Raw genomic sequence first — 12,468 nt, forward strand, 5'->3', positions numbered from 1 at the left:
TTTCTGTTCTTGGAAGAAGTAAAAGTTAAAGAAGAAAAACGATAGTGTGTGTGCAAATGCTGTCTATTTCCTTTGTATAATTGTTTATAGTGGAGTGCCCTGTCTAAATAGTTTCACGCGCATGCGCTGTTGTACGCGGACTGTACGCGCACTGTCCGCGCGGTCTCAAATTTTGGGCTGCACACGAACGGTCCGCGCGGCCGGCCGCGGACCCTCTTGATGACGAAAATGACGTCATGCGGACGGCGCGCGTACGCGGACGTCCCTAGTATACTTTCGGCTTTAAACAGCGCGCAAACGCGCCCTGCCCATAGAATATCATTCAAAAAAGGCGCCTGCAACTGCCATAAACGCTTTTGGTGTGACTGAGCCCATAGTCAGACACTTCACCAATCTCGCAGTCCAGTCGACTACAAACGTCAGCAGAGGCAGAGATCACGTTCGCGTATTTTATCGCGGATTAAATAGATGCAACTTAAATACCAATAAATTCATTTACATAAAGATGTTTATAAGGAGAATCAACGAAGGTGAACTGTTCGTTACTGGAAAAGGTTACTTAGTAAATGTTGGGATGAATAAATCTAGTGGTAATACAAATTCGTTTCTGTTGTGTGAAATATAAACAACTCACAGTACAAATAAATCAACACCAATACAGAAGTTTACAGGAATTCATAAAAAATATAAATGTCATAGTAAAGAACAATTGAATTAATATAAAAACTACTACAGGAATTAGAGTTTTTAGAATTAACAAGTCATCAGCTGACATAACCTGGCCAATGAGCATTAAGCTGTGTCGTCAGCAAGTCTTTTCCTATCGTGCTTTTCGTCAACGCAGTCGGTGGAGAGCAACTGCGCTCGGCTGCAGAATCCGACGAGCCCGCCTCTCCATTGCGAGAGTTATTTTGCACACGTCAGCGTGACATCAGAGCAAGTCGGACGTAAGTCGGACACTTTTCTAACCGACATGCATCTTGCGCGGATCACCGGTGATCGATTCTGCGCAGAATTTGCTCATCTCAAAGAAGCCTATTAACAAAGAATATAGAAGAACGAGATCCTCGGGCATTGTTTTGCCGCAATGACTTTTGTGGTGCAAGCGACTTCAGCGCGCAAGCCTGCACTCGATGCATCCTCGATAGCAAGAACTCTTCCGGGTTTTTTCACGCGTCCTTTGTACTTGGGTGCTTCTCAATTCTTATTTGTGTATCCTCATTTCCTTTCCCTGCTTCCTTTCCTCACGTCTTACCCTCAATTTCCACCGACTGCGGAAAGGCTGCGAATCCGCTGCGGAACGGCGGCGGAGTCAATCGGTTTCCATTCAAGTCAATGTGTGTATTTCCACTGACTGCGTTACGAATCCGCAGCTCCGGCCATCCGCAGCCCCCCGGCACAAATACGCAGAGCTTCTATTTTTGACGGATGCCGGACAGCTCCGCAGGGCGGAGCCATGACTTTATCGCGTGATCATACCTGAATTCGCGAGATCTTGTGTTGTGATCTGGGCTGGTTTGTAATAACGTCATAATTCAACGTCATAATGGGTGGAGACAGAACTAGATATCGCGCGATCTTCATGTGAATTTGCGAGAACTCACGGGTCCTCGTCACTTCAGCACGAAGCCGCTCTGCAACAAATACGGATCCCGTGGGTTATTGGCGGACGGCGGAGTGCGGAGTCGTAACGCAGTGGAGCCGATCTGCAGCCGCTCCGCAGTCGGTGGAAATCCGGGGTTAGCTCCACCCTCCTAAGATGCAAGCAAGGAAAGATGCGAGGACTGAGGAGACGAAGTATTAAGTGAAATGATATTCTCTTTCCTTACTCTCTGTATAACGTTTATTTGTTATCAAATTATCAAGTGCATTAAACCCCCCAAATATTCATTAAAATGAAGTTAAATACATACTTGAATCAGAGTTCATATCCTTACTACATTAAAATAAAGACATTCTTAAAAGTGCTATAAAATGAATATGTGTCTATACCACTGATCATTTATATAGATAGGTGGTTTATTCATAAGTATTAAATATACTGTTTGCAACAAGTCTACATTTACAATAATTTAATAGCAAGATTGGTGTGTTTAATGATGTGACGATGTGAAAGGAGAGGAGATTTATACGTGTGTCAAGTTAAGTTGATAAAACACTTCCACATAGGATACACTTGTGTATCCTTGATCATGACTCCTTAGAAAGCCTCCTAACTCCTCTTTCCTCACCTCCTCGCGGTGGAATTAAAGAATTGAGATGTCCTACAAGATGGCGGAGCTCGATTGGTTTCCGGGTCGTAGGATTTAGGACGTAGGAGCAAGGAGAGGAGGAAGCATCAACAAGAGTATGGCCCTGTCCCAAATGGGGCACTTCATGTGGACTTTCGGTCTCGTGGCCTTAAATTGCGTGTTCTCGCTTAGTCTACGAGTCCATAGGGTGTCCCATCTGTCATTTTTACACTTTAAAGTGTGCTCATCAGCGCCTCCTTTGCCCCCTTGTGGTCTTCAGCGAAGCCCTCACTGCAGCAAGCTTCGCACACTTTACCAACCCAGAAGTCCTTGCGAAAGGGCAATCACACGACGGAAGGGAGGAGTTCACACTGACGGGCAACTTCTCTACCTATTTCCGGTGTGATGCTCGAGTCTGTCCCAAAATACGACTCCGGTGCACCCACGTGGACTCGCATCAAGGGTCCCTAAAGTCTGGACTACGTGATGTCATCAAAGTGTGGACTCTGAGGAGGACCACAAGTCCGGAGTGTGCCATTTGGGACAGGGTCTATATGAGAAGCAGTTTCCTTTTTTTTCTTTAACGTCTAATCCTAATCTCCATTGATGCTCCACACCCACCCAACAGTTGGTGGCAGTAATGCACCATGCTGGATGCCAACCGCCAATAAAAACTAAAGAAGAAGAAGAAGAGATGAGTAAGCATTATGAGAAGCACCCGACCAGTAATGTATCATGTTGAAGTTTATTCACGAATCCAACATATTCTGCTGCAAGACCGTATTCACAAATTAAACATTATTAAACCCTCTCGCAAATTCGCAATCGCTTCATAATAACAAAGAGTATAGAAGAACAAGAGCCTCAGGTATTGTTTGCCGCAATGACTTTTGTGGTGTAAGCGACTTCAGCGCGCAAGTCTGCACTTGATGCATCCTCGATAGCAAAAACACATCCGGGTTTTTTCACGCATCCTCTGTACTTGGGTGCTTCTCAATTCTTATTTGTGCATCCTCGTTTCCTTTCCCTGTAGGAGGTTCCACTTCGAGAGGCATTCCAGGGCACTTTTCCTAGTTGGAGGAAGGATAAGTCCTACATCCCATTGGTTTGGATGGGCTCTGGAACGCAGCAATAGAGCGAGGACACCGGGATGCAAGATCGCTGAAGATAAACATTTGATTCTTACCATTTTTGAATTCATTTTGCTGATCTCCAGGTGTGGCGCTAGCCCTTTAGCATAGTTTAGCACAATCCATTGAATCTGATTAGAGATTAGACCATTAGCATCACACCTAAAAAAAAATAACCAAAGAGTTTTGATATTTTTCTTATTTAAAACTTGACCCTTTTGTAGTTACATTGTGTACTGTACTAAGACAGATAGAAGATTTAAAATAGAGGTTTTTTTAGGCAGATATGGCTAGGAACTATACTCTCATTCTGGCGTAATAATCAAGGACTTTGCTGCTGTAACATGGCTGCAGGAGGTGCAATGTTAATGGTCTAATCAGATTATGGATTGTGCTATATGCTAAAAGTGGTAGCGCCAGACCCGGAGATCAGCTGAATGGATTCCAAAATGGTTAGAATCAAAAGTTTAACACGAGTGTCCCTTTAAGAGTCCACCTTCTCATTTCCTTAAATTCCCATATGTGCGTGTAAACTTTTGAACTGGGTTATTTTGAGAAAATGTGTTGTTATTCTGAGTTGCAAACTTTCTGTAAACATTTTTCATGTGAAATAATTTGTTATGGGCAGGACTAATTAAAATAATAATAAAACTAAATTTTCAAAATTCTTTTATTTGTCAAAAAAGGTTTTTCAGATTAGGTGTATGTATACTTTTGATCACAATTGTATGTGTTATTGTGGATAGGGTTAGAGATAGGGTTGTGACAGTAGTGTGTACTTGCATGCAGTAACTAGTTCAATGAAATAACAAAATTATGACTGTTTGCTTTGAAATTATATTTATTAATGTGTATTCTGCCCTACAAAGGCTAAGTGCAGTAACTACGCAAACACTGAAACTGAGAAAAATGCCCTTAAAGTTTTTTACACCAGCCAGTAAAACATGTTATTGCAATTTTGGCACACACGTTTCTCTGAAATGGGACAAAATTGAACCAGGAGACTTTGTCACAAGACACAACAGATCTCACAAAGCCCATTTTAACCCTTAACTCAAATTCGACCAAATGCGTAGTTACTGCGCTTTGGCTTTGTAGGGCAGTATTGTTATACTGTTACACTCTGAGCCATTTTTCTGAATTTCCGCCTGAATGTGGCATGCCCAAATTTAAAAGCCCCCTCATAACCACATACAGTGGAGTAAATGTAAAATTTTACAGAAAACCCCCTCCAAATTTTTATACTCTGCGTTCGGGCCCATTTCCGAGCTCAGAGCCCTCTCCCCGGACAGCACGCCAAATACGCTTACTAATTTAATCTAACCAACTTATTTGTAAGTGTGAACTCGTGAATAAGCTTTCAAACAGTATCTCATACTGTATGTGGTACTGGGTCCATGATAGACCATTAAATATTTTATATTAAGTCATTTTGGACCCTGTACATGGTCCGCAGAGGTAAAGAAGTTTAAAAAATAAGTATGGCTTTGCATGTATAATAGAGACATTACAACAGTCTGTTTTATATGAGGTTTAAAAGGTGATGATGTCACACAAGTTCAGTGGAAACATCAGAGAGAGAAAAAAAAAACACAGAGAGGGGTTAAACTGGAAGTATGAAGAACATGATGAGTAAGTGAGAGCTTCTCACTTCATGTTCATCTCATTCACTGTAGACAACAACACAATACAACACCTGAGGAAGAAAATGTTTGTTTATCTCTCTTTGTGTTTCTGCTTGACAGGTGAGTTATTGACATATTTTATATTATATGTGGAAGCAGTTAATCCAGAATAATAATAATTACTCAGAAGATCTGCACCTGCTTTTATAATTCTGCTGGTTTAATATTATACAATCTTATTTTATATGATCTCACTTAAATAATATAATTTTCATCAAAAGTTAAATTTATCTAAATAATAACTAAAAAAAATTACATTAAACCAGTGTTTGGCTGTTGGCCAGCTGCTCTATTTTAAATTATTTTGTTAGTAAATTAAATAAATGCACTAAACTCTAGGCTGTTAGCTATAAAGCTGACAAAATTTATAAAATCTAGTTTGCAAACTCCAAATCTGATTTGTAATCATTTAAAGCTACTGTTAAGTTTAATTAGATAAATTATGTGTGTGAATGTGTTTGTGTGCAGGTGTGTTTGGTGATGAAGTGAAGTCAGTGTCAGTGATGGAGGGAGATTCTCTTACTCTACAAACTCATATTACTGAAATACAGAGAGATGATCGGATACTGTGGAAGTTTGGACCGCAAGAGACTCGTATAGCTGAAATCAACAAAGAGGATAATATAATCTCAATAAATGGTGATGTTCTTGATGGTAGATTCAGAGACAGACTGCAGTTAAATAATCAGACTGGAGATCTCATCATCACAAACATCACAACTCAACACACTGGAGTATATCAAATAAACATCAGAGGCATCAAAATGACCTCACACAGATTTAATGTTATTGTCTATGGTGAGTAAAGATTTACTGTTGACATATTAACTGTCATATTTATCTTAGCAGTATAAACTCATCAAAGTTCAGGATTGAATATAAATACATTTATGCACCTTATTTCTTTCAGACGGTTTTTTATGAGTTTCTCAAACTAAAAGTCCATTTTATTTATGAATCAATTATAACTGAAGTCATTAAACACTGTCAATAAATTCTTATTTCTGTTTATTTTTGCATGTTATTCAGCTCATCTGCCCGCTCCTGTCATCACCAGTAACTCTTCAAAATGTTCATCATCATCAAGTTCAAATTGTTCATTATTGTGTTCAGTGTTGAATGTGAGAGATGTGAGTCTGTCCTGGTATAAAGGAAACAGTTTATTGTCCATCATCAGTGTGTCTGATCTCAACATCAGACTCTCTCTATCTCTGGAGGTTGAATATCAGGATACAAACACATACAGATGTGTACTCAACAATACCATCACAAACCAAACTCAACATCTCAACATCACTCATCTCTGTCAGACGTGTTCAGATACAACAGGTGTGATTATTAGTGTTATTTACTTACTCATATTCAGTTACAATAATCTATTTTATTATTTATTGTAGGTCTCACCTTCGTTCATAAAGTTTTGATCTGTTGTGTTGCTGTTGGATCTCTGATGATTGTAGCTTCAGTTCTGATCTTCTGGATCTACAGGAAACACAGAAACTCGCAGAAACAGGGTAAATACTCAACAATACATTTTTGTGAAGAAACAAAGATAAGATTTTTTTTCGATGCTTTTGTCTGTCTGTGTTGTTGTAACAGTTCAGATCGATGAACAGGAAATCACGTACGCAGAAACAACTTTCCATCAGAAACAAAGATGTAAACCGGTGAGATCTGAAATCTGTCACTCATAAACACACAACAGCACTTAGCAAGTGAAGCTGAAGGATTCAAGGGTTTTTGTTTGTCAAATATAAAGTCACAGTTGTATTGAGAGTAGTGAAATGAAAGTCAGGTCCGCTTCATGGACATAATGTGAAAACATAAAGTGCAGTATTCAAGTGACAATGTTGGTATATTGAATATCTAAATGATTTATGTTTGTGTTAAGAGATTAAGGGCCAGATTTAATAATTTACTAATTATAATCTACAATTCCAAAAAAGTGCTGATGGGAGTGGTAATATCTGCGGTTTATGTACTAAAAAGGCGCAAAAAAAATAAACACAGGCGCAACAGCTGATTGATCTATAAAGAGCAGCTCAAATTAATTCAGGGTCACAAATAAGCAGCTGATGAGGTGCGGGGGATCTACTAACACCTGATGCGCTTGAGCTCAGCATCATTAGGCCTAAAGCTAAAAATTCGGGGTCCCAGCTAACGATGAAAAGTTTTGAAACACCTGCTATTGTGTGACTTCTAGTGACTCCTCTTTTATTTCTTGGCAAACAATATTTTATGAATATTATGTTCCTCTGGCATGCCAAATAAATGGTTACGTGTTAAAAAATCCCCTCCCTTGTACCACGAGCTCTCTGATCTCTGTGATGATGCCTCCTCCAATCAGCAACAATTGCAAACATTTCAAGTGCAAAATGATTTAAGACTTCAGAATTAAATAATGGCATAAATACCAGTAATATAAAATGCCAAACATAAGTAAATCACGTTGCTTGAATCATTTAAATAATTTCCTTCCATTAATTTTGTACCTTTTCAGTGCTAATTGTCCACTGCACATTTTTAATAAATACAGATATTTATTTAGCAACAAAATAATAGTTTGCGCGGGTGCAAGCTGTTCATAATCTGACCCTAAGTTTAAGAACCTGATGGTCTGGGGGAAGAAGCTCCTCCTAAGTCTCTCAGTTTTTGTCATCAAGGTACCCGATGGCAAAAGTGTAAAAAGACAGTTAATGGGGTGGTTTGAGTCCTTGATGATTTCAAAGCTTTGCTTTTGTGGCGTTTGTGATAAAGGTCATGCAGGGGTAGAGCAAACCATGAGATGAGTACTCAGCTAAGATTACATTAACTCTCTGCAGGCCTTTGCCATTTTGACTTGAGCTTTTCCAGTACCACAATAGCTATGTTTCCATCCACATATTTTTATGCACAATTTGGAATTTCACATAAAAAAATGTTGGATGAAAATGCCAAGATGCCATAATTTCTAAAAATGTGCATAAAAATTGATGCGTTCAATTGAGTCCGATACATTTCTTATCTGATAAGAAAATGTGCATGACATAGCGTAGCATAGCATAAAATATAACATGTTTGTAATGTCAGATTATTTAACACACTTTTCAGGTACATTCCTAATTTGAATATATATTTGTAATGATTTTATTAATATTAAATGTTGTGTTTTTATGGTTGTGTACAGAGAGCTCCAGTGGAGAACAATGTGGTGTATGCCGGAGTCATGAGACGATGATCATACTTCAAACAAATAGCAATAAGCTCCGGCGCGTATCCACAACGCATCCAGACCGGAGCTGCTGACTTCGGAGTGGTCCCATTATGCCATACCTTTGTTAAAAATAAGATAATGATTTTATTATACGTAGGGCCTACTATATATCATCAAATACTTTCCCGTCGGATCTGCCTAATTTTGCCCTCGGGTCATTCAGAAATACCTGTTTTAGGCAGGAACCATTAATAGTCTTAGTGCTGGGCAAAGATTAATCGCGATTAATCGCATAAAAAATAAAAGTTAATTTTTGCATTATACACTGTTAAAAAAATTCCGTAGAAATTACAGTGTTACTTGCAGCTGTTTGCCGGTAAGATTTACATTGATGTTATTTACTGGCAACAGTTTGTTCAAAGTTACATAAATATTAAAAAGTCTTTATCTTCACAGAATAAAACTATACAATAATAGCGTCATGCAAAGCATTCTGGGAACCAGAAATCATCATCAACCTTTTTCTGATTTTTGCTTCAGACTTTGTTTTACAGAATGCTTTGTTATTTTAGTTTTACTCTGTAAAGACAAAGACTTTTTAATGTTCATTTAACTTTGAACAAACTGTTGCCAGTAAATAACATACATTTAAATCTACGGTAAGTTACCGGCAAACAGCTGCAAGTAACAATGTAATTTCTACGGAATTTTTTTTGCAGTGACAAGAAATTATGAAATTACTATTAAGAACACACACACACAAGCACACACACACAGATGGCTGTTTTTGCATATTGCTGTAGTAAATATAAAGTAATTTATTCTGTGTGCGAAAAAATGAGAATCCCATTTTCCATTTTTTAAAGTAAACAAAAAGACTATTTTTTAACTTTTTCTCATTATTCAGACAGGAAACGGATAAACCAAACATCTTCACGCTAGATGATAACTTAAAACTTCTGTAAGTGAGGTGAGATCTGACGTGAGTTTTTATCTTAGCTATGGCTCATGTTTGTCCATATTGATAAGTCTTGCGTGGAAACCACTGTACGTTTTCTGTCATACGCTCGTTTCATAAATGAGGCCCAAAGTTAAATGTTTTACTTTTGTCACTCAATGCTTTACTTCTAGGTTGAAGTTAAACCTGATGTGGAAAGAAATGTGGTTTTGTTCTGCTGGTGGACATGAGATGTGTTTGACTAATAGTGGCTGATGTGTATCTGTGTGTGTACAGTATGTGAGAGGTGAGACTTGTGTGTGTGTGTGTTTTGCAGATTTCCACTCTACAACAATAAATTTACAATAAATTATCGATTTCATCAATGCAAACAACTAAATAAACTTTTTTTTTTATTAAATTTTTAATCAAACTGTATTACTGTGAACTGTGAATGTAAAATAAAGAGATTTATGACTCATGACATTCTAGATGTGTGTCGCTTTAATGCTGTTGCTCAGATCATTGTTTGATTCCCAGTAAACATAAATACTGATAAACATCTTGGAATGCTTTATAAGTCACTTGCAAAATGCATATATGTAATTGTATTGCTCATGCTTTGATCGTGCAAACAATACTAACTTTTTCCAGCTTTGGCAAGAGACTAATCTTTATATCATGGCATCACACCTCTTCATCTCACACATTAGCCACATGTGCCATCCTTTACCCTTTGCTGAAAGATCACATCCTGTTTTTGTCAATGTCAGGGACAAATATATTTATGCATTTGGCAACCGCTTTAATCCAAAGTGACCTACATTGCATTACTAGGTAAACATTTATGAGTGTATGCTAATGCAATGCTCTACCACTGATCTATGGGAACTTACTCTGGACATTTTTTGAAACTTAACAGGAATTTATGTAAATTATTTGGAAATGTGTATAGACTTTATCATATACAAACATAAATAAATATGTTGTTTGGTCATAAGCAGACATGCATGCAAGGTAATACAAATTTTGAAGAATCCTGATACGCTTGTCAAGCCTGGATTTATTTGATCAAATTAATTTATCAAATTAACATTGTATTATACCAAATACACAAAATAACATTGTTTAAGTAATGAAATAGGTGGTCTTTAAGTGAATACATGCAAAGATGGACATTTTGACCTTATTTTGGGTGCAGGATTCAAGACATGATCTGTCCATGTTATGGAAGAATGCAAATACATGTAGGGGGGTGTGGCCTCGTTGGCCCTTTAGTAAGCAGTGTGCTGTAGGGCCCTGCGCAGGACTGTTTTTCTTAAACCCGCACTCGCTTAATTTCTGACCATGACCGCCCATGCCCGTAACCTGCATGTTTCGCTCCCACCCGCGGATTTTTTCAGAGTTTGTGAAAAAAAATTACACAAATGCTTAGACCACACATTAGTTCAGATTAATATCCAGATTAACAGACAATAAACATGATTGCGTTTGAATAAGATAGAGTAATGCTAATGCTGAAGTAGGCTAATTGCCAAATGTGACAAAAATATTTTTATTAGCGTTTCATAACATTAACCGTTAAAGCAAAAAAAACCCCACAACTTGCGGCACCTTATTTTCAAATGTACTGCATGATACACATGCACCAAAGTATTAATTAAACAAACAGTTTAACTGTTAACAACCTGTGGCTGGCTGCTGCAGTCATGTTAAATCAGCAAAGTCCTTGATTATTACGTCAGAATGAGAGTATAGTTCCCAGAGATATCTGCTCATAGAAAATCACAACTTTTAATTTTCCTTCAGTTACACAATGTAACTACAGAAGAGTTAAGTTTTAAATATGAAAAATATTGAAACTTTTTGGTTATTTTTAAGGAGCGATCCTAATAAGACTAATCAGATTCTATGGATTTTATGCTAAAAGTGGTACCGTTTTGAATGTTTTCCAAAAGGGTAAAAATCACATGTTTAACTCTAGCGGAGCTGGAAAATTAGCATATTAATTAAAAAAAATGGAGTGTCCCTTTAAGTCGCAGTTGGTTTATGTATATTTGAGTTTTAAATAGGTTTTACATGTTTTCTTAGCTATTTTATTCCATTTGCTATTTTATGTGTTTATAGGCTTGTTCGACTTTAAGCGGCGCCACAAGAACCGACAGCCAGATGACGTCAAAGTACCGCGAGAACAATTAGAGAAATGATACGAAGTCTAATTTCGTCTCGCTCTTATTAATGTTTAACTTCCTGGGGTCCAAAAACGCGGCACCGCATTTTGACGTGTTTTCTTATTATTATAGCAGAATCAACTTAAAATACTTCATCATTATATTAATACATCATTTGAAACTGTGAAGGGTCTTCTTTAATTTGTGTACATTCACAATAACAACAAATCTTTGTGTTTTTTTTCAAAAAAAGAAAATAAACAGGGTGCGCATTCAGACATTTCTGTCTCCGCCAGCTGTCTCTCAAAACATGTTACAAAAATTAATTGAAACTCTGTGAATACTCGAAAAAACAAATATTGCCTGTTTATATAATCTGCATTGAAGTAAAGAGAGTACAGTTTTTTCTGGCAGACTTCATTATCTCTAATGCGGTCACGCCCACAGGCGGTACCCGCTGTTCACATGGTAATGAACAGACGAACAGTTCAAATAATGACAAACAAAGCATGAGTTTTATCAGATTTAAAGACTTTACTTTGTATTTAGATGATAAACATTATACACACATGTGAGGAAGATCTTCAGTTATGTCTGGACAATGAGGAACAGCAAAGATAAAACCAGCTTACCAGCTTATGCTGGTCTTAGCTGTATTTTTCAGTAGCGAAGTGTGAAAGCATGCCGGTGTGGTCCCAGTGAAAGTTTTACGTGAGTAGTAGCATCTTGCACCTGATAGGCACTTCAATCGATAGCCAGTGGAGATTATTATAAATGATTATTATGAAACTTTTACTTTTATTTTGTGTCTCTTCTGACTGGGGGGGGGCATCAATCTGAGGTGGCCAGTGCCATACTGGCCTCTATGTAGCCTCGCCACTGGTATACAATCTTAACTGCAGATCGACTACCAAACATAGCGGTGATACAATGGTCACTTATGATTGTCAGTGATGCACACTAATAATCAAGTGTGTAATTTGTGAAAAACATCATATTATATATAAATTGCTTAAATTAGTTATTCAGAGTATTAAGATATTTCTTGTAGCTGGTGAAATAGAATATGACCTTTTTGTTTGCTGTCCTTCTGTCATCCTGGGAGTTATCATCGATTCTAA

The 12,468-nt window shown here is 37.7% G+C and overlaps 2 protein-coding genes across 7 annotated transcripts in view; one reads left to right on the forward strand and one right to left on the reverse strand.

Annotated features, from left to right (window-relative positions):
* Positions 1–12,468, reverse strand: part of LOC129452976 (uncharacterized) — a 206,022-nt gene that overhangs the window by 63,007 nt on the left and 130,547 nt on the right. The window lies entirely within an intron of this gene.
* LOC141362950 (T-lymphocyte surface antigen Ly-9-like) lies at positions 3,589–6,443 on the forward strand. Its single transcript, XM_073865260.1, has 2 exons — positions 3,589–5,844; positions 6,076–6,443. The coding sequence occupies exons 1-2, from the start codon at positions 5,499–5,501 to the stop codon at positions 6,441–6,443; spliced, it is 714 nt and encodes a 237-aa protein (XP_073721361.1). The 5' UTR covers positions 3,589–5,498.

Source organism: Misgurnus anguillicaudatus, unplaced genomic scaffold (assembly GCF_027580225.2).
Source record: "Misgurnus anguillicaudatus unplaced genomic scaffold, ASM2758022v2 HiC_scaffold_31, whole genome shotgun sequence".
Classification (NCBI taxonomy): Eukaryota; Metazoa; Chordata; class Actinopteri; order Cypriniformes; family Cobitidae; genus Misgurnus; species Misgurnus anguillicaudatus.

What these genes read in the sequence shown, in the direction of transcription:
- LOC141362950 (XM_073865260.1), top strand. Translation starts at nt 5,499, where the DNA reads ATGTGTTTGTGTGCAGGTGTGTTTGGTGATGAAGTGAAGTCAGTGTCA. An exon ending in ATTTAATGTTATTGTCTATG is followed by an intron (nt 5,845 to 6,075) that starts GTGAGTAAAGAT and finishes CATGTTATTCAG; the next exon opens with CTCATCTGCCCGCTCCTGTC.